This window comes from Globicephala melas, chromosome 2, assembly GCF_963455315.2.
Source record: "Globicephala melas chromosome 2, mGloMel1.2, whole genome shotgun sequence".
Lineage (NCBI taxonomy): Eukaryota > Metazoa > Chordata > Mammalia > Artiodactyla > Delphinidae > Globicephala > Globicephala melas.
This window is the reverse complement of record NC_083315.2, coordinates 150,950,667-150,973,589: the sequence shown is the minus strand read 5'-3', so window position 1 is coordinate 150,973,589 and position 22,923 is coordinate 150,950,667. Positions and strand designations below refer to the sequence as shown.

At 43.0% G+C, this 22,923-nt stretch overlaps 1 protein-coding gene across 2 annotated transcripts in view; it reads right to left on the bottom strand.

Annotated features, from left to right (window-relative positions):
* The window catches only part of IFT43 (intraflagellar transport 43), a 152,276-nt gene that overhangs the window by 114,043 nt on the left and 15,310 nt on the right, over positions 1-22,923 (bottom strand). Inside the window, exons 3-4 of one of the 2 annotated variants that reach the window (XM_060295081.1) lie at positions 19,768-19,833; positions 5,545-5,609 (exon numbers count right to left, since the gene is read on the bottom strand). In XM_060295081.1, the coding sequence (XP_060151064.1) occupies positions 5,545-5,609; positions 19,768-19,833 (131 nt within the window). The remainder of the gene's footprint in view (positions 1-5,544; positions 5,610-19,767; positions 19,834-22,923) is intronic. The other variant, XM_060295082.1, reaches the window with a different exon arrangement.

Below are 22,923 nucleotides of genomic sequence, written 5' to 3'. Positions count from 1 at the left end.
GGGTGGGGGTGGGGGATGCCCCTGGAGGGTTCTGAGCAGACAAACGTGAAATGACCTCACCTATGTTATAAAGAGGTCACTCTGGCTCTTGCAGATAAGACTAAGGGAGGCGAGGGTGAAGGGGGAGGCCAGTCAGGAGAGCCTGGCCTGAGTCAGCACCAGGAACGACGCTGGCTGTAGCACTGGCCGCGCAGACGACAGGTGTGTTTCAACTGTGACTGAACAGGTTTGCTGACAGACTGAACCTGAGTGGACATGGAGGAGTCCAGGACGACCCCAAAGTTCAGCGTCTGAGTGACAGGGAAGGTGGAGCCCATTTATGGAGACCTGAGGGGCCTTGGGGAGGTGCAGATTGGGAGACGGGGTGGAAGGGGTGGAAATGAAGAGGACCGATTTGGACGTGTTAGGATTGAGTTGCACATTCAGGTGGAAAGGTCATGTGGACAGCTAGATGCTCAGGGGAAGGACTGGGCTGGAGATACAAACTCTGGGGTTATCAGTATACAGGTGATAGGAAAACGCCCGAGAAGGGATGGAGAGCATGCCGAGAGCGAGCGTCGACAGAGGAGAGGTGGCTGGAGGACGAGCCCTGGGCATGCCGACAGACACTGAGGGGTCAGGACCAGGCGGCAGACCGAGGAGCCAAGCAAGGGGATCCCTTGAAAAGTAACACCGGAAATGGAAGAGCACTCCCTCCCAGGGAAAATGGATCTGATCTGGAAAAATCTTTAATATATTCATCGAGGAATTAACACTTGAGATTCTCTTTCTTTTTCTCTAAGAAGCAGATATAGGATTTGACTCATTTCCATATTTCAAAATAAATTCCAGATAATATAAACACTAGAATCCCCTAATAACTTAGAAAAGTAGGGCTCCTCAATTAGCCTCTCACTAGCATACTTCAAAGTCACCTTCTTCTCAGTTAACACGAAAAAGCAGTGTTATGTTCACCAAAGGAACAGTGTGGCGCTTAAATAGCATATGGCATATATGGCATATAAATAGAAAGACCACCAGACAGAATAACGAGTCCAAAAGCAGACCCAAGTACATACAAAGATACAGACTATGGAAAAGGTGGCTTCTAAATTCACTGGAGAAAGATGGATTTTCAAATAAATGGTGCTGGGACAACAGTCATTTAGAAAAAAGATAAAACTAGATCTGCACCTCATACTGTACACTGGAATTAATTCCACATGGATCAGAGATCTAAATTTTAAAATGTACATTTATGTACCAATGTTTCCTTAGGTCTTTCTCCCAAGGCAATAGAATTAAAAACGAAAATAAACAAATGGGACCTAATCAAACTTACAAGCTTTTTTGCACAGCAGAGGAAACCATAAACAAAACGAAAAGACAACCTATAGAATGGGAGAAAATATTTGCAAACGACGCAACCAACAGGGCTTAATTTCCAAAACATACAAACAGCTCATACAACTTGACAACAAAAAAAACAAACAACCCAATCGAAAAATGGGCAGAAGACCTAAAGAGACATTTCTCCAAAGAAGAAATACAGATGGCCAATAGGTACATGAAAGATGCTCAACATTGCTAATTATTAGAGAAGTGCAAATCAGAACTACCATGAGGTATCACCTCACACTGGTCAGAATGACCATCATTAAAAAGTCTACAAATCACAAATGCTGGAGAGGGTGTGGAGAAAAGGGAACCCTCCTACACTGCTGGTGCGAATGTAAGTTGGTGCAGCTACTGTGTAAAACAGTGTGGAGGTTCCTCAGAAAACTAAAAATAGAACTACCATATGATCCAGCAATCCCACTCCTGGGTATATATCCAGACAAAACTCTAAATCAAAAAGATACAGGCACGCCTATGTTCCTAGCAGCACTATGCACAATAGCCATGACATGGAAACAATCTAAATGTCCATCAACAGATGAATGGATAAAGATAATGGATAAATGCCATTTGCAGCAACATGGATGTAACTAGAGATTATCATACTAAGCAAAGCCAGAAGGAGAAGGACAAACACCATATGATATCACTTATATGTGGAATCTAAAATACGACACAAATGAAGCTATCTAGGAAACAGAAACAGAATCAGAGCCATAGAGAACAGACTGGTGGTTGCCAATGGGGAGGGGGTTGGGGAGGGGAGGACTGTGAGTGTGGGATTAGCAGATGCCAGCTGGTATATATAGGATGGATAAACAACAAGGTCCTACTGCATAGCACAGGGAACTGTATTCAATATCCTGTGATAAAACCATAACGGAAAAGAATTTGAAAAAGAATGCATGTATGTATAACTGAGTCACTTTGCTGTACAGAAGTAATTAACACAACATTGTCAATCAACTCTACTTCAAAAACAACAACAAAAATAAATAAATAAAATGTAGACTTAGCGTGTGGTCGTGTTCCAATAAAACATGATATATAAAAACAGGTGGTTGTGCACTTACAGTCACCTGATCAATGACAAAGGAGGCAAGAGTATACAATGGAGAAAAGACAATCTCTTCAACAAGTGGTGCTGGGAGAGCTGGACAGTTACATGTAAAAGAATGAAATTACAACATTCTCTAATACCATACACAAAAATAAACTCAAAATGGATTAAAGACCTAAATGTGAGACCAGATACTATAAAACAACTTGAGGAAAACATAGGCAGAACACTCTTTGACATAAATTGCAGCAATATTTTTTTTTGATCCTCTCCTAAAGTAAAGGAAATAAAAGCAAAAATAAATAAATGGGACCTAATTAAATTTAAAAGCTTTTTCACAGCAAAGGAAACCATTGACAAAATGAAAAGACAACCTTCTGAATGGGAGAAAATATTTGCAAATGATATGACCAATAAGGGGTTAATATCCAACATATATAAACAGCTCACACAACTCAACATCAAAAAAAACCAAACAACTTGATTAAAAAATGGGCGGAAGAACTGAATAGACATTTTTCCAAAGAGGAAATGCAGAGAGCCACCAGGCACATGAAAAGATGCTCAGCATCGCTAACCATCAGGGAAATGCAAATCAAAACCACAAGGAGATATCACCTTACACCTGTCAGAATGGCTATCATCAAAAAGAATACAAATAACAACTGTTAGCAAGGATGTGGAGAAAGGGACCCCTTATACAGTGTTGGTGGGAATATAAATTGATGCAGCCACTGTGGAAAACAGTATGGAGGTTTCTCAAAAAACTAAAAATAGAACTACCATATGACCCAGCAATGACACTCCTGGGTATATATCCAAAACAAACAAAACAAAACAAAAACACTAATTTGAAAAGATACAAGTACCCCAATTTTTTTAGCAGCATTATTTACAATTGCTAAGATATGGAAGCAACCTAAATGTCCATCAACAGGTGAATGGATTAAGAAGTGGTGTATAGAGATACAAGGGAATAGTACTCAGCCATTAAAAAAATGAACAAAACTTTGCTGTTTGTAGCAACATAGATAGACTTGGAGGGCATTAGGCTAAGTGAAATAAGTCAGACAGAGAAAGACAAATACTGTATGATATCACTTCTATGTGGAATCTAAAAAATACAAGAAACTAGTAAATATAACAAAAAAGAAGCAGACTCACAGAGAACAAACTAGTGGTTACCAGTGGGGAATGAGGGTGGGGAGGGGCAATATAGGGCGGAGGAGTGCGAGGTAAAACTGCTGCGTGTAAGACAGGCTCAAGGATGTGTTGTACAACAAGAAGCGGAACATAGCCAATATTCTGTAATGACTATAAATGGAAAGTAACCTTTAAAAACTGTATAAAAGCAGGTGGCTGGCCTGTGGGCCACAGTTTGCTGAATCTTAACATATAGAAACAAATAGGGATCCATTTTAAATTTATATATACATGCTTATTTTTTGCAAAAAGAAGTACAGGAAGGATAAAACAGAAACTAATAAAGAAGTTACCCATGGGAGATGGATGGGAATGAGGTAGAAAGAATAAGGATGGGAGTGAGATATCTCTGAGTATATCTTTCTATACCATTCTGATACAATAAAAAGTACACAATATCACCTGTTCTTGCCAAAAACATTTAACTTGAATCTGATCATGAGGAATCAATCAGAGAAATCTAGAATGTGAGACGCTCTACAAGACAACTGACCTGGATTCCTCAAAAAAGTCAATATACTGGGTGGAGGTGTAGTACGGCGAAGGGGAGGTGGAATTATTTTAGAGACTAAAAGAGCCTAAAAAGAGACAGAACTACCAACATAATGTGTGAATTCTGATTGGATCCTGGAACTACAGAAGAGATTTTGGGGACAACTGGGGAAATTTAAATATAGACTATATTTTAAATATTATTAAATCTTTATGAAATTTCTTAGATGTGATCATTATATGTGATTATTTAGAGAATGTCCTTAATCTTCAGAGATGCATGTTGGAATATTAACAGGTGAAATATCATGATGACTGCAGCTTATTTTCAGATGATTCAGGGGAGAAAAAAAGGGTGTATGCACGTGTGTGTGTGTGTGTGTGTGTGTGTGTGTGTGTGTGTGTGTGTGTGTGTGTGTGTGTGTGTGTTAGAGCTGGGGAGTGGAAGGGAGGAGGAAGGGGGGAAAACTGGAAAAAAATATTTTCGATAGTGCTATTTTGAAGGTAACAACTGCTGAAGGAAATTCTGAACAAAAGTAATGACTCTTCTTTGAGAAAAAGAAATTCCTTCCCTGAGTTTATCGTTGGCCATCACACTGGTGTAGTAAACATATATACATACATACATGTATATTGGTTTACCTTTCGTCTGAGACTTACTACAAGGGATTAAAGACCAAAATGATTTGTAATCCAGCAGTAACTAACAGGCAAGTCCATTCTGTTTAGAAAGTAACTTTAAGAGCTTCCCTGGTGGCACAGTGGTTGAGAGTCTGCCTGCTGATGCAGGGGACACAGGTTCGTGCCCCGGTCCGGGAAGATCCCACATGCCGCGGAGCGGCTGGGCCCGTGAGCCATGGCCGCTGAGCCTGCACGTCCGGAGCCTGTGCTCCGCAACGGGAGAGGCCACAACAGTGAGAAGCCCGCGTACCGGGGAAAAAAAAAAAAAAAAAAAAAAAAGAAAGTAACTTTAAGAAAAACACAGAATGTTAGAATACGGAGGAACTTTGAAAACATGCCAAGTGAAAGAAGCCAGTCATAAAGGACCACGTAACATATGATTCCATTTACATGAAATGTCCAGAATAGGCAAATCAGAGAGACAGAAAACAGGTTGGTGGTTGCCTGGGGCTGGGGAGGTTGCAGGGGGACACAGGCAGTGACTACTAATGGGTATGGCGTTTCTTTAGGGGGTAATAAAAATGTTCTAAAAGTGATTGTGGTGATGACACTATAGCTCTGAAAATATACTAAGAACAGCTGAATTGTACCTTTCAAAGGGGTGAATTGTAAGGTATATGAATTACATCTCAGTAAAGCGGTTATAAAAAATAAAAGAACAACACAGGAGCACAGTGTCCCCTGCCCGCCCCCCGCCCCCGCCCCCCACCCCGTGACCTGCCAGCACTCACTTGGAAGCCTTCATGGAGTCATCTGCCCAGCCTCCTTGCCTGCGTGGTGGCTTGGGAGGGGGAGCCTGCAAGGGAAGAGACGTCAACAAAACAGTCACCCAAGACCAGCGTTCAAGCACACAGGGCTGAGGTTAAGGTAACCTAAACCAACCTTCTGAAACCTTCAAATGCAAATACAATACTATGAAACCTGGGTGCTTTCGTACCCTTCTGGAGGACAATCTGGCAACGTCTACTGAAAGCCTTAGAAATGCTCACACTTTTTGAGCCAGCAATTCTAACCCCAGGAATTTATCCCAAGGAAATAATCAGAGAGAAACACAATGTCATTTTTGAATATAATGAATAACTGGATGTCAATAAGGAATTTAAGTAAATCACGGAATACACATGTGAAAATACTATGCAATAATAAAAAACTGTATTAAAAAGGAATTAATGATATGAGAAAGTTCAACATGTGCTAACTTTTTAAAACATGTTCAAAATAGTAGCTATATGCTTCTAATTTTGTGAAAAGATCACTAACACAGAACATGTAGCGTTAATCAGCTATCAGTGCATGAATGAGAGGATCCAGTGAAAGAATTATGGCGATTCCTTTTTCCTTCTTTATGCTGTTGTGCATTTTCCAATTCCTTTTTACCGTCAATTTATATCACTTTTATAAAAAGAAAAGTAATAAAATAACAATATAAGAGAGAGGCTTGCTTCAAAGACACAAACTCAAGTGGTGGGTTAAAAAGCTACTCAAGTTATTTGGGCAGGAAGCATTCACCTGCAATAGATACATCCACAAACCCAAGTGCAGGAATTCTTGTAACTATTTTTGATTTTGTGGGCCGCACAGTCTCTGTTGCAGCTACTCAACTCTGAAGCTCCAGGGCAATCAAACCACAGACAAGAAGTAAACACCTGGGTGTAATGTGTTCCAATAAAACTTTACAGAGACAAGCAGTGGGCCAAATTTGGCGGGAAGTATTCTGCAGACTCCTGCGCTAAAATCACTGTAATGCCCTTTCAATCTGTTGCTTAAAACCTAGCTTGCAGCTTTTTAAGAAAACATTCCCTCAATATGGTGAAATACCTTTTAACTTTTGATATTTTTATTTTACACCAAGATGTGTTTCCTTTCCTGCTTCTCTGGTAGCACCCCAGCCTGCCAAGGACATGTTCCATCTAGAGACGGAGTCTTTCTGCGGGATGAAGCAGAAACTATTGGAAAGGCCTGATGGAGGAGAAGGCAAGTCCTGGAAAGCCTGCATCCAACTTAGCTCCTGGGAAACCTAAGTAGTACTTTAGAGAAAACAAACTTGAGTAATGAGGTTCTGTACTCTCAGAAACAACAAAAATGTAGAAGTAGAAAACGCACTATTGCTTGTCTCTCTCGGGGGGAACCCAAAGAAGATGAACGAAGAGATCCCCACCATTAATTCCCAGTCCATGCATCCTTTTTTAGTATCCCTGCCACACACAATCACCGGTCCCCAGGCTGGACGGAGAAGCCTTCCATCCCAGGACCCCTCTTCCCTTAGACACAGGTGACTGAACCAGGGCTGCACCAGTCAGAGCCAGTCACAACCAATCAAGTTCTCTGTCCCGGGAATCTGGAACTGAAGCTCAGAGGTTAGGCTGCTCAGACAGCACTGAGTGTTGGAACTATAAGGACCAGCTGGAATCAGAATAAGCCCAAACTACCACAAGCCAAAGTTGTGTATAAGCAGAGACCAAGAACGTTGTCTTGTTCAGCTCTTACCATGTGGAAGGCATTGCAAATGTTAAAGAGATTGGAACTGAATCATATCGGGCCCCTACAGGAGGTTTTAAACGAATCTGGCCCACAGCTTTCTTCCCTATGCTTTTGCAGATAACATCCCACCTTCCTTTACCCAAGGGTAGGACCATCTTGTGACAATGTGCATTCCTGAATTTGGAGGTCACAACTAGGAACTGCATATTTGGTTTGGCCATACAGTGGTTTTTGTCTGTTTTTAAATTTAAACTACCATTCTAAAAATTGTAAGATTTCCATACAAAACAGCACTCTCCGGCTTCTCTCGGAAAACTGGAAACTCTAGCAATGCTGGGGCTGAGAAGCAGCCGCCCTCTGGTGACTGGACACGTGCATTCTAGCTCGCCACGGCCCCCACCCGCTCTGTCTCTCTCCTTCCTGCCGAAGTCAGGTGCCAGTTGACATCTATTACGATGGCGGTTGTGCTGTTGTTTCTCTTCCAGTACAGAATTCTCTCTCGCTTCCTAGGCCTACTGGAAGTGGGAAAATGAAAGCTATGTCAGATGTTTTGACAAAAATGGGAACAAGCATATTTCTTGGGTGGAAGTGAGATCTTTTCTTACCACGTCAGTGTGCACACTGCAGGTATGCCTGTGTCTAACCCCCAGTCCCACTTCACTCACCCAGGTGCCCTGCCTAGCCCCTGTGGCATCTGAGTGTGTGGCCCTGGAACTAGCTTCTCAGAGCTGGGATCCCCTGTTGTCTGCTCTTTGCTCTGGGTGTTGGACAGAATAAACCCACGTGAAATCCGTGTTGCCATGGTGTCAGGAGGCCCAGGCCTATTTGGCACTTTTCCACTGATAGTCTACAAGAAGAAGGGAAGGGGTCTGGTGGCCTTCGCAAGGTTCCCCAACCTGTGTGTCCTGACCCCACCTCTGCTTTCTGCCATGGGGTGTAGGTGACAAGGGGGACAGGAGGGGACTTCCCTGGTGGCACGGTGGTTAAGAATCCGCCTGCCAATGCAGGGGACTTGGGTTCAATTCTTGGTCCAGGAAGATCCCACGTGATGCAGAGCAACTAAGCCCGTGCACCACAACTACTGAGCCTGCGCTCTAGAGCCCACGAGCCACAACTACTGAAGCCCGCGCGCCTAGAGCCCGTGCTCCGCAACAAGAGAAACCACTGCAATGAGAAGCCCGCGAACCATATCGAAGAGTAGCTCCTGCTTGCCGCAACCAGAGAAAGCCCGCACACAGCAACAAAGACCCAACGCAGCAAAAAAAAAAAAAAAAAAAGGTGGTGGTGGACAAGAGGAGCAGGGATTGAACTGGGGAGAGATTGTGAAAGGTTAGGCATCGTGGAAAAGGAGCATAAGTGACATAAATTTAGGTCAAAACTCACTCCTTTGAGTAACCACTGAGCTGTTGAGGGATTAAATTAGGGACTATATGGTAAATGCTTAGAGCAGTGCCTGGCACATAACAAGTACTATATCTTTACTGTTAGCAGCAGCAGCAGCATCACTAATGTCAATATTTGAAAGGTTAGGCCACGTGTAGTAACATATACTGTACCATTTGGAAAAGAGGGGGAATAAAGACTCCTCTGAGCCTGGCCTGAGCTGTCATTTTGACTACTGATGCATCATATGGTTAATAAAGTTCCCTAAGATTCCAAACCCCCAAATGATCTGCTTTCTCTTCTTTAACCACAAACCCCAGAAAGTCACAGCTATTGGAAGGATGAGTGAGAATCCCTTCGGCCTAGACGTAACACAAAGACACTTCTTTTCTCATCTTCTTTCCACTCCGAAACAGTGCCAGCTGCTAAATTAGGACAGCAGCTTCGAAACAGAAAGACCACCACACAAGAGTCACTCCTCCGCAGCCGAAGAATTTAACAACTAGTCCCCAAATCAAAGGGGCTTTTGCACTAATAACTGAAGACTTCCGGAGTTGACATAATGTAAAAACCGTATAGGCTGCTTTTCCTTGAGATCACCTGGGAGAGGAAGAGTTACAAAGTACTTCTCTGCACCAAATGGGGCAGGGTTATAGTGGCCTTCCCTGCTCCCCACTGGGAGTCCTGGCCAACCTCTGAGAGAGCACTGAGGTGGCCGGGAGATGGGGGGCGGGCAGAACTCAGCTCTCTGCAAGGTAGGGCTTGGGTGTTTGGCGGGAGATGTCTCTCCTGATGGGGAATCCTTATGGTCATGATTTAATACTCTGAGTCCTAGGATAAGAAATTCTTCGTTTTTTTTTTTTTAATAAATACTCCCTACTATGAGTCTTGTTACGGGCACACACATATACCCTGTCTCCGGGCTTCCCTGGTGGCGCAGTGGTTGAGAGTCTGCCTGCCGATGCAGGGGACACGGGTTCGTGCCCCGGTCCGGGAAGATCCCACATGCCATGGAGCGGCTGGGACCGTGAGCCATGGCTGCTGAGCCTGCGCGTCTGGAGCCTGTGCTCCGCAACAGGAGAGGCCACAGCGGTGAGAGGCCCACGTACCGCAAAAAAAAACCAAAACAAAAAACACAAATACCCTGTCTCCATGAGAACAGATGTAATTAACCATTATTACCAAGTGACAAAGGCTTCTCCCCAGAATTCAACTTTGTTCCTATGTGGGGAGCTGAGCACTGTCCTACACGCATCAGGTGAGTTAGAAAAAGCAGAAGACGTCATCCCTGTCCTCAAATGATACCCCGGGTCCAATGAGGCTGGAAAGAGGCAGAATTCAGGGTGTATCAGGTCTGTATGAAATCTATGTGATGGACATTGGGCTTAATCTGAAAACGCCAAAGCCACACTGGAGTGGGGAGGTAGGTATCAGGGATGGAGGAACTGACAGTCCTTCCAGCGAGAGGCTGCATCAGGGTCCAAAGGTGAAGCTGAGGAGGAATCCCTCAGCCCTGGGGCAGTTCCACTAAACTCTGCAGTTTTCTCGTCACCTTTGGTGGTTTTTATTGGGCCACACTCTCCTGGGGCATCATTCAGACAGCGCTCTGACAAGCGTGCATACGTTTGCAAGGCCTGACTGAAGGCTACACAGAATCGTACCAGCGTGGGAAGTGCTGAGGACGAGGAGGTTGACGGAAGCTTTATGGAATAAGTGGGGCAGGCCCTGGATTGGAAAGATAAGCAGAAATGTAAAGGAAAAGCATTCCAGAAGCAACCAGATGCAAGGTGCAGTGACACCAGGATAGCACATAACACTCAGGCTGTAGCAAATGCTGTTCACTGATCACTGTACTGGTCAGGGTCCAAGGTCCTCAGCACCTATCACTGCACAACGCAGGCTGGAAGCGAAAGCTGATGCAACTTGATCACAATGGAGTAGTTTAAAATTAGGTGCAAATGATCTTTGAAACGTAAGCGGGTGACTGGTTTTTCACAATACAATTTCAAAGGTCTGGTGGGTTCTTTTGCATGGACAGTCCAGCCCCTGAATATCTGGCTGCTCTCCCTAAGAGCTATGACGACGTCATCGAGACACCTGTTAGCACAGTTTCAGAAAGAGCGCCGCGGCCCTCCCCCCACGACGACGTGAAACACAGGACACACTCTAGACCAAGACCCTGCTGTTGCTCCTTTTAGAATCAGCTGCCAGAATTGCTGTGCTCTCCCTGCCTGTGGTGACAGATCAGATGCTGGGCGGCTCTGGGAGCCTGAATGCCCTCCCCAGCTCACTGTCAGAGCCCAGTCCTCACAGAAAGTGCTGAGAAGTTGTCACCCTTCATTACGGACCCCACCATTTGGGCCAGGGGTCCTTCCCTCTCCTGCCCACCAGGTGTGGGTAGGACAAGAGGAGACATGAATGTGTGAGTTATTATTTCTCAAATCTTGTGCGTCTGGGTTCTCTGTGTAATGACCTGGGCATTTAAAGAAAAAGGAATTTACTCTTGCTCCATCCTTGAAACTAGAAACTTAGTCTAAGACAGCTGTGGCTTTTTTTTTCACCGAGCCCACCAACTCCACAATCCTCCTTGACCAAGCACCTGGGAAGACATTACCCATCTGTATGAGGTATGACTCTGGAAGAAATCTGTTTCCTATCCCTGTGTTAGGAAGGAGGGAAAAACAAACAAACAAACAAACAAACCCAGATGGGTGAGAGAGAGTAGAGCTCGAATGATCTTAAAAGCCAGAAAGAAGAGAGGACCTAGACCTAGAATTCAAAAGTCCTGGCTTATCCTTTAAATAAGGCATGGCCCCAAGACATCTGCTGGGAAAACGATTTCCAATTTTGGCAGATTTACCGCCAGGTAACATTACCCAAACTTGTTTTTGAAAAAGAAAGAGTCTTAAAATGTGCAACCCCAGGAGGGACAGAAATAGGAGCGGGTGACGGTAGCCCTTAAGCAGTGCATCCCTCGTGTTCTCTCTTAAAAGCTGGAGTCACGTCTCCGAGTGTGGGAAAGCAGCACAGCCCGCCGGGGCTGCCGCCTGATGGACGGAGGGGGCAGGACCCCGCATAGCTCCTGGAGAGAAGCAAAAATGTGCTCTCTCCAAAAATAAACAGGGGCAGAAATGACTGCGAGTAAAGGGGTGGAAGCACGTGACTGGTGGTTGCGGTCCTGAAATACCAGCTTTCTACAAAAAGGAGCTGATGAGAGGCAGAGAGCAGGAAATTCAGGAAACGGCCACTTTATATGGTCTCATCCGAATGGGCCAGGATTCAACTAACTGGAATTACCAAGTCACAGGGAGCCTTTAGGGCTAGACTTGTTTCTGATCTTTATATGGTTCCCCCAGATTCTTAAGATGCCGAAATAGAAAAGATACTGCAGTGCCAAAAAAGGAGCCTTTCGAGTTTAGAAACTTCTCACACACTCTCAGAAGTCCTGGAGAAACCCCACAATGTGAATCAGTCCAAAATCCAAACGGCAGCCTGTTTCAAAAAGCCAGTCCAAACACACGCATGAATTCCCCAAAGAAAAGGCATTCAGTTAAGCAAGAGCCACTGCACACCTCCCACCTCCCACCTCCCATGTCCAACCCTTGATTTCTGGCTAAAAACAAACTTCCTTTCCTTCCTCCAGCAACCTGACGGAAGACCCAGGAAAGCTGCTCTTATGTGCTTGAGGAGAGAGAAGACTAACATTTATTAATAGGTGCGCACACTGCAGGGGCTGCATTTATTCCTCAAATCTGTCCACCAGGCACAGTTCCATCTCTGCCAGTTTCTTCCTCCAGCCTCAACCTGGGTCTGACAACTAATTCGTCACAGACCTGAGTCTTCCCCTCACGGGTTTAAGGTCATGGCAGGTAATGGAGCATGCAAGCTTATAACTGAACCCTTATGAATAAATGTAGCTCTTTCAAGCTGAAATGGACATAGCAAGATGCGAACTCTATTTTAGTATAAGACAGAAACCTGATCATCAATAGATGCTAAAGCCATTAGGTGAAAGACTGATTGACAGGGAACTGGACATTCTCTTGATGCCAAAGAATCGCCCCACACATTATGTGCCAGGTGCGAGGGAGAAAATGTTCCTTGACAACAGAGATATCTGTCAGCACCCTAACTCAGTGATCACACTTAGCACGTCAACAATGGGGACGTGATGTGCTACCACCTGAGGCATACAGTGCCACCCAGGAAAAGATACTGCCCCAAGCATTCAGCTGGAATGTAAGCAAGCCTTCCAATCTGACTTCCGGCTTACTGCAGATCAGGTGAAAGAGGAGGAAGTTCAGTGACACAAGGAAAAGAGAATCAGAAAAGCCAGCACAAGGGAAACTCTGAGAATAACTGGCCCAAACTCTTCAAAAAGTTAATACCATTAAAAAGGGGGCTGGGGTGGAGACTATTCCAAATTTTTTAAAAGAGACTTAAGAGAGAGAAACTTAGTAGAGTGGTTCTTGATTGGATCCTGGTTTGAAAACAGTCAGCTATAAAAGATATTCTGGACACAACTGAGGGAAATGAATATGGCCTGGGTAATAGATGGTATTGGGGAATTGCTAACACTGTTGGGTGTGGAGTTGTGGATTTCTAGGAAAATGTCCCTATTTCTCAGAGATATATGCTGAAGAATTTAAGTCACATTTCATGATGTTTGCTTTGAAATAACTCAGCAAAAAGTTATATATAAAACATGTAAATACATATTTTAAAATATTTAAAAAATTATCATTCAAGCAAATACAGCAAAATGTTGAAAACAATTGAACCTAGGTGGTGGGTGTATGTTGTTCATTGTACTATTGTTTCTACTTTTCTGGATGTTTCAAATTTTAATGAAAAGCTAAAGGTAAAAAAGAAAAACTAGATGCATGAAGTTCAGATTAACAAAAGAGAAAAAAGACAGGGGTGGGGAAGAGGAGAGCACCAGTACGAGGGTTGTTCGTAGGTGTATCTGCTCAATGAAGACCTGTGCTGAACAGGAACAGAGACCTTCTCCACTCTGTGGCTGGGAACTCCGAACACCAGTACCCTGAGGGCCAGAAAACAACTCTACACCCAAAAGGTAAGGTCAGATCCCTGCCAGGACTAGACATGACGGGAGAATGAGTTTCTAAATAAAAGTGCCTCCCCGCACCTCTCACCCCACCCCCAATTTGCTGTGGATTGTGTTTTAATTGTGCATATATGCATATGTGAAATTTGGGTAAGGAAAAAAATGTGGTAGAAAGAACACTAGACCAGACTGCTTCTAGTCTGGGCTCTAGTCCTGACTCTGCCACTAACTAGTTTCATGATCCTAGATTTTAACTCATAGTAGAAGTGATTCCTCCCAATTCTACAATTCTGTGATTCTCTGAGTCTACGAATTGTATTTTTCAATTCAGGGAGAGGGTATCTAGGCAAAAAGATGTAAACGATGACATGAAATGTTTATATTCAATCTGAACTTGTATGAAGCGGGTGGGGACAAAAAACAGAGAAGAAAAGGTTACAGGGAGAAATGAGAATACGTAAGCACACAGATTTGATCAGTGGTGAATAAGCCAACCTAGCCAATGAGAAAGAATACATTAACTAATTGATAGCTCATAATTATAATACCAGCCAACATCTACTGAGGGTTTACTCTATGCCAAAGCTTTAGAAGGATTACTTTGCAGAATCCCCGAGACCCTGTGAACTGTCCACTACTGTGCAACAAGTTTACCCACGAGGAAACTGAAGCTGAGAGATTAATTTAAAATCATCCTAGCAGTAAGAAATGAAGCAAGGATTCAAATCCAATTTGGTTTCTGACACCAAAGCTTGGCACTGAACCAGATGATACATGATTTCCCAGATGCTAGGTTCATGCCAGCTAGAACAGGAGTGAAAGGACACAGCGGCTACAGAAGAGAATCTGTCTGGACTGGAACAAAGTGCCCAAGAACAAGAGAGACTAGATCAATGACAAGGTTAAGACCTGGGAAGACCAAACCAAAAGGACCACCTCCTTCATGTATCTTCTGGGCACAAAGTACAGTTGACCGTTGAACTACACAGGTTTGAACTATGCGGGTCCACTGATATGCAGATTTTTTTCAGGAAATACAGTACAACACGATCCGTGGTTGGTGGAATCCATGAGGAACCATGGATACGGAGGGTGGACTGTGGGACTTGACATCCACCGATTTTGATATCCATGGCGGGGAGTCAGAGGAGGTGTCCTGGAACCAAATCTATATGTACTGATAATATAAATATGTTCAGTAAGACAGGAGGAACAGCAAGAGGCTTGGTCTAACCCTTACCTCTTTCGTGAGGCAAGATGAGGGAAGGGTTAAGGGTAAAGTCAGGATTAAAAAGTGATGCCAAAAATAAACCTTAACAGCTTGAGCACTATGCCAAACTGTGTTAGGCTGAATTTAATATAAATCTCTGTACTTAGAAAGTAGCTGTCTCTTTACTGCATGTCACAGATACTCTCCACATACCAACAGCGCAGTAGCTTTGAAGAATGAGTGACTGGGGGGCAGGGGGGAGGGAGTTTGCCAGAAAGAAGTAAAGAGGGAAAGCTACAGTTTTCAAGTTATAGTTTAAGGGGGAGGGGAGGGAGGAGAGGGACAGGAGGGAAAGGAGGGATGGTCCTGGGCTCAGATTCTAGAATCCTCACTTTCTAAGCTAGGTAGCCTTGGGCTAGTCACACTTTCACTAAGCCTCTTTTCCTCCTGCACAAAATAAGAGTGATCACGAGTCTCTTACAGACCCACTGTAAACACAGGAGACAATCTTGGGCACAGAGCAAACACTTAATAAGTGCTGGTGACAGTGGCTACTATATTATTTATAAGAAATGATAAAAGTAATGAAATGCAGCCTTTGGAGGAAAAAAATCCTTAATGCCCAGGGTTGAGACAACGGGAAGATTGGCGGAGGTAAACATATTATTTGGGACTGCCTTGCACAAGTTTCATTCCAGGGGTCCAGCTCTTACCTAGTCCAGCTTCCCTGAACAGAGAGAAATTCTTTCAAGTTGCCTGAACCAAGAGGAGGAAGTCACAGTCCCTCTGCTCACTGAGAAATAAATGTGATGTTCAGGCAACCACAGTATCTGGCGATTACTCTCGTGGTGTCACACTCCCCCCAGTATTCCCACATACCCTATCATAAAAAGACCCAAATCCCATATCTCAATACAGTCATCAAACTGCCCACTTCAAATGACTCATGGGATAGGGCTGCCAGCCATTTGTTAAAGAGGCTGATCCAAAGAGAACAGATTTCAGCCCCCAAAATCATTCTTAAAATTCATCCTGGATGTTCTTACCTTGGGTGGCATCCTCTTAAGCTCAATTACATCCCTCTGGGTCATCCGAAATCAGCTTTCTTGGGTCTATACCTTCCACACACTTATAAAGAAATATCCTGTTCCCCCAGACTTTCTTCGGTTCAGCCAAAATAAACATTCCTTTCAACTTGCATCATAAATCAAAACCTATAGTTTTTGTCATTCTCGTAACTCCTTTCAGTTTGTTAAAACCCATGTGCATGTGTGTAACCGGAAGGACGCACAGTGTGGAGGATGTGAGTTCCCAGCACTCCAGGAAGCGAGCCCTCCCGGCACCTGTGACTTCGGATAAGCAGAGCCTAGACTTGCTACCTCAACCCAATCCAGACTGGGATAACCTGGAACAGAAGGAGAGCAGAGAAGCAAGCTGTAACCTCGCTGCTTTAGGAAACCTGATCTCTCACAATCCCTCAAGGGCTTTGATGGAAAAGAAGTGGAGGGAGCGTGGAAAAATATTAACCCTTGCGTCATTTGAAGTGGGCAGTTTGAGGACTGTGTATTGAAATATGGGATTTGGGTCTCTTTATGATAGGGTACGTGGGAACATTTGGGAATATTCCCCATCCTGTGGGATGCAGAGAGGAATGCCCGTCCAAATCCCTACTCTGTTCACCGCTGTGAGACCACGGACAACACAGGCCTCGCACTGCAGTTCTTTACCCTGCGGTGGCCCTGGAGGCGAGGGAAGGTGCTCTGGGCGAGACCAAGTCATGGCTGGCAAATTAGCACACACCTCACTACCTCCCCTCACAAGATTTCAAGGGAGCCCAGCAACCCTAAAATATTGTTTTAACCTTCTAGAACTGTGTTTCCTAGACTTCCAGATTTCATGGACAGCCAGTATTTCGAAAAACAAACTTTGTTTGTGGGGGTGGGGGTGGGATGTGGTTGGCAGTATCGAGTTCACAGCTTTTAATTTTGTTAAGAATCTTTAAAAAAAACAACACTATTTCCTCTCACCACTATTTCATTAAAGAAGGGATCCGTTCAAGCTCCCCAAATTAGGAAGGACACAAACCAGAATAAAGAATGGTCCTTGATGGTGAACAAATTTAGTTTATGAAAAACGTGCTACATTGTTCTTGGTTCTCTCATTTTGGAAAAAAACATCCTCCTAGACCAGTGTTAAGACGTGCTATGCTCTCTCTCTTCTTCAGCTTTTCAGTCCAAGCCCAAGGTTGATTTCTCAGGCTCTCTTCCCACCCTTTCACAAACAAGAAAGGCGTAAGGCCATCCGCTCGACTGCTCCCAGGTGACAATGGCCTGGTGCAAAAGGCATGGCCTGGGTACACGTAACCCGTAAATCTTCCTACTCAGCTGACGTACAGCACTGTATAAGTTGAAGGGGTACAGCATAATGATCTGATGTACACACATCATGAAGTTATTATTACGGTACGTTTAATGAATATCTATCATCTCATATAGATGCAGAATTAAAGAGATAGAAAAAAATTTTTTCTTGTGATGAGACCTCTTAGGATTTACTTTCTTAACAACTTTCATATATATCATACAGCAGGGTTCATAGTATTTATCATGTTGTACATTAAACCCCTAGAACTTATTTATCTTATAACTGAAAGTTTATATCTTCTGACTGCCTTTGTCCAACTCCCCCTCCCCCCACGCCCACTCCCACCTCTGGTAATCACAAACCTCATCTCTTTTTCCATGAGTCTGCTTGTTTTTGAAGTATAATTGACCTATGTTAGTTCCTGTTACACAACACAGTGATTCGATATTTCTATACTTTTCCAAATGATCACCACGATGAGTCTTGTCACCATACAAAGATATTACACAGTTACTACTATATCCCTCCACACTGTACATTTCATCCCCGTGACTCATTTATTCTGCAGCTGGAAGTTGGTACCTTTTAATCTCCCTCACCTATTTATTTCCTCCCCCGCCCCCTCCCCTCAGGCAAACACCTGTTTGTTCTCTGTATCTATAACTTCAGAGTTCTTTCTCGACTACCTTTACAGAGTGTTCAGCACAGCACCTGCAAGGATTAGCTCTTACATCATGGGGACTGAATCCCATGTCTCTGGGCCTCTTGCATACCCATGTTTCTGATCATTACTCCCAAATCACCAGGGATGTTAGAACACTTCCTGTCTCAATAGCTAAGGCACCTGAATGCCCGTCAGTTATTCCAAGAGAAAGTGTTTGTTGTTTCTGCACCAACCACTCTCATTCGTTTCTTGCCAACAGTACCACTTGAAAAAAAAAACCACAGTGTAGTCTGAAACAATCCAAAAGCAACTGACAGCTTCTGGATCCAGTAATGGGGGAGCAGTTTGTATTCAACTCACCTTCACACAGATACCAAGTATAAACTCTGGACAAAATATAGAAAACAACTATCTGAAGGCACTAGTGGGCAAACAAAAGCAGTAGGGAAACTGGAGGGATCTGATCCTTGAAAGACAAGAACTGCACTGGGTAAAAATCCATGTTTAAATGGATTTTCCCTTTGAGTGCACTCTCCAGTCTGGGCAGCAACTGAGCAGCTAGAATTCAAGCAGGAAGCTGCAGTTTTATTGGTTTGAGGACAAATTTGGGGCTGCCAGAGTCACTAAAGATAGACAGGGAGAAATCCTGGGAAGGAGTTAGCCCCAAATCTGCATATAAACTCCCCTAAAATCCTTTGGTCATGGAGGAGACTCCAAGAAACTCAGTGAAAAGCAATTGCTGAAGGGCTAAAAATAAAAAAGAGTGGAGGTAAAATTTCAGCTGCTGCCCACTGCAGGCAAGACACAGATTGGAATATGAGTTCCAGGTTAAAGGTACTTGATACACACCTTGGATTTTCCACTGAAATCCCAGAAAAACCACACCTTAGGAGTAAAGACCACGTCCTGGGTCTATGGGATTTGCTCTGGGACTAAAGGCAAAACCAAAACAGACCTGACCTAGCAAAACCTAAAACCAAGTCTTCACAAATTCAAGGTGATCTGAAAATAATTCAACTGCCTGCTAAAACAAAAATCAACACTTTTCAAAGAAAGGTAACATAATCCAGAGTTTCTACAATGTATTATCCAAAATGTCTGGCATATCAACAAAACTTACTAGACATGTGAAGAAACATGACCTATAGTCAAAAGTAAAAACAATAAAAACTGACACCAACATGACCCAGATATTGGAATTAACAGACAAGGGTTTTAAAGCAGCTATTATAAATATATGTTCAAGGATTTCAAAGATGGTCATAATGAATGAACAAATGGGGAATCTAATAGAGAAATAGAAGCTATGTAAAAAAAAGAAATGGAACTTTAGAATTTAAATGTTCAGTATCTGAAATGAAAAGTTCAGTTTGAAGACAGCAGAGGAAATGATCAGTGAACCTGAAGACAGATCAACAGAAAATATCCAATCTGAAGAACAAAAAGATAAAGGAAAGGGGAAAATTAACAATGCTTCAGGGACAAAAAAAAAAAAAACCACACAGGACGAACCGAAGGGACAATATCAAGCAGTTTAACATACAGGTAATTGGAGTCCCAGGAACAAGGAGAGACAAAGCAGAGCAGAAAACATATTAGAAGTAATAATGGCCTAAAATTCTCCAATTTCGTGAGACATATTGACTTACTGACCTAAGAATCTCGGCAAATCCCAAGCAGAACAAATACAAAGCAAGTCAGCTAGGCACATCACAGTCACACTGCTGAAATCCAAAGATAAAAAGGAAGCTTTAAAGCAATCAGAGGAAGGAGAAAAGACTTACATAACGGAGAACAATCGTCAGAAACAATGAAGGCCAGAAGACAAAGGAATGACAATCTTTAAAGTGCTGAAAGAAAAAAATGTTCAGTTCAGAATTCTATATAGATAGAAAAGATCCATCAAAAATGAGGGTGAGGGCTTCCCTGGTGGCGCAGTGGTTGGGAGTCTGCCTGCCGATGCAGGGGACATGGGTTCGTGCCCCGGTCCGGGGGGATCCCACGTGCCGCGGAGTGGCTGGGCCCGTGGGCCGTGGCTGCTGCACCCGCGTATCCGGAGCCTGTGCTCCGCAACGGGAGAGGCCACAGCAGTGAGAGGCCTGCATACCGCAAAAAAAAAAAAAAAAAAAAAAATGAGGGTGAGATAAAAATATTTTTAGATAGAGCAAATAGCGAAGTTGTTCTTGGCAAATCTGTACTGCAAGAAATGCTAAGGGAAGTTCTTCGGGATAAGGAGAAATGACACTAGATGGAAATTTGGATCTACAGAAGGAGATGAAGAACAATTATAATGGTAAGCATATGGGTGATAAAAGACTATCTTTGCCAAAGCAATCGTGAGAGAAAAAAACGGAGCTGGAGGAATCAGACTCCCTGACTTCAGACTATACGACAAAGCTACAGTAATCAAGACAATATGCTACTGGCACAAAAACAGAAATATAGATCAATGGAACAGGATAGAAAGCCCAGAGATAAACCCAAGCACCTATGGTCAACTAAGCTATGGCAAAGGAGGCAACAATATACAATGGAGAAAAGACAGTCTCTTCAATAAGTGGTGCTGGGAAAACTGGACAGCTACGTGTAGACGAATGAAATTAGAACATTCCCTAACACCATACACAAAAATAAACTCAAAATGGATTAAAGACCTAAATGTAAGACCGGACACTATAAAACTCTTAGAGGAAAACACAGGAAGAACACTCTTTGACATAAATCACAGCAAGATCTTTTTGGACCCACCTCCTAAAGTAATTGAAATAAAAACAAAAATAAACAAATAGGACCTAATGAAAATTAAAAGCTTTTGCTCAGCAATGGAAACTATAAACGAGACAAAAAGACAACCCTCAGAATGGGAGAAAATATTTGCAAATGAGTCAACGGACAAAGGATTAATCTCCAAAATATATAAACAGCTGATGCAGCTCAATATTTAAAAAAAAACAACCCAATTAAAAAAGGGGTGGAAGACCTAAATAGGCATTTCTCCAAAGAAGACACAGAGATGGCCAAGAGGCACATGAAAAGCTACTCAACATCACTAATTATCAGAGAAATGCAAATCAAAACTACAATGAGGTGTCACCTCACACTGGTTAGAATGGGCATCATCAGAAAATCTACTAACAGCAAATGCTGGAGAGGGTGCGGAGAAAAGGAAACCCTCTTGCACTGTTGGTGGGAATGTAAATTGATACAGCCACTATGGAGAACAGTATGGAGGTTCCTTAAAAAACTAAAAATAGAATTACCATATGACCCAGCAATCCCACTACTGGGCACACACCCAGAGAAAACCATAATTCAAAAAGACACATGCACCCCAATGTTCACTGAAGCACTATTTACAAAAGCCAGGTCATGGAAGCAACCTAAATGCCCATTGACAGACGAATGGATAAAGAAGATGTGGTACATATATACAATGGAATATTACTCAGCCATAAAAAGGAACGAAACTGGGTCATTTGTAGAGACGTGGATGGACATAAAGTCTGTCATACAGAGTGAAGTAAGTCAGAAAGAGAAAGGGCAAATATCGTATATTAACGCATATATGTGGATGGAATCCAGAAAAATGGTACAGATGAACCGGTCTGCAAGGCAGAAATAGACACAGATGTAGAGAACAAACGTATGGACACCAAGGGGGGAAAGCGGTGGTGGTGGGATGAATTGGGAGACTGGGGTTGACATATATACACTAATATGTATAAAATAGATAACTAATAAGAACCTGATGTATAAAAAATAAATAAATAACATTCCAAAAAAAGGCTATCTTTTTTCTTAATTTCTCCAAGTGACAACTGTTTAAAGTGAAATGACAATTGTATTGTGGGTTTATAAAGTATGTAGTTTTAAAGTACATGACATTACTAGCACAAACGATAAAAGGGGACAAATGGATTTATACTGTCACAAGGGTCTCACATTTTATGTGAAGTGATATAATACTAACACTAGCTAGCCAGTGGTAAGTTAAGGATGCATACTCTAATCCCTAGAGCAACCACTAAAAAAATAGTATAAAAAGCTATACCTAAAAAGCCAACAGAGGGATTAAAATGGAATATAAAAGCAATCAGCCAAACACGGTGACATAATTCTCTATCATGCTGGGTAAAGGCATGTGACCAGAAATGTTTCAGTCTATCACCAATCACATTCAACATTAGTCTGAACCCTTTTCCTGTAAAGTATCATTATTAAGAGAATATTTTACTATCATTCTGCTCCTTCTCAGTAATTACTGACATGCCACATAATGAGAAGAAATCTAGCCTAGCTAACGATGTCAATGAGGCTTTCTGCCCACAATCCTATGGTTCCCAAGCAGATTAGACATTCTCTATTCACAGTCCACTCTTTCCATCTCCTTGCCTCTCTTAAATCCTGGCTTTCCCCCATGGACTTCATTTCTCCTGCAGCTCTTTCAAGTACAGCCTGTTCATTTTTTGAAACCCCACGAACAAGGGTCCCAAGGTAACCCTCCTGTCTCGCTCCCCAAAGTTCCTCTAGACCATTACTCTTTCAAATTATTATGGAACATTTTTCTGAAACTCATATTGTTCAGCTACATTGCATCTCTTACCTTCTTCATCCCTGTCACAAATAATTGCCTGAGCACACATTGAGCAAAAACGTGGGCATTCCTCCCCCAACACTAGTGCCATCATTCTAAGTCAAGTCAAGGTTCACATGAACAGTTCATCTAATGCTTAGCCTCATAGTTCCCTGATCCTTTAAATGCCAATGACCTTGCTACTTTTTCGAACTCATACGCTGGAGCTGCTCCAATCTGAAATACCTAGTCCCTTCCTCCCCTCCTGATCTAAGAACTTCCTTCTTGGTTTCTCTTCCTTCCCTATCAACCCAGCTCACTTCCATGGTCCTGATGGCATTCATGTCCTAATTTCCCCTAGAGCTCC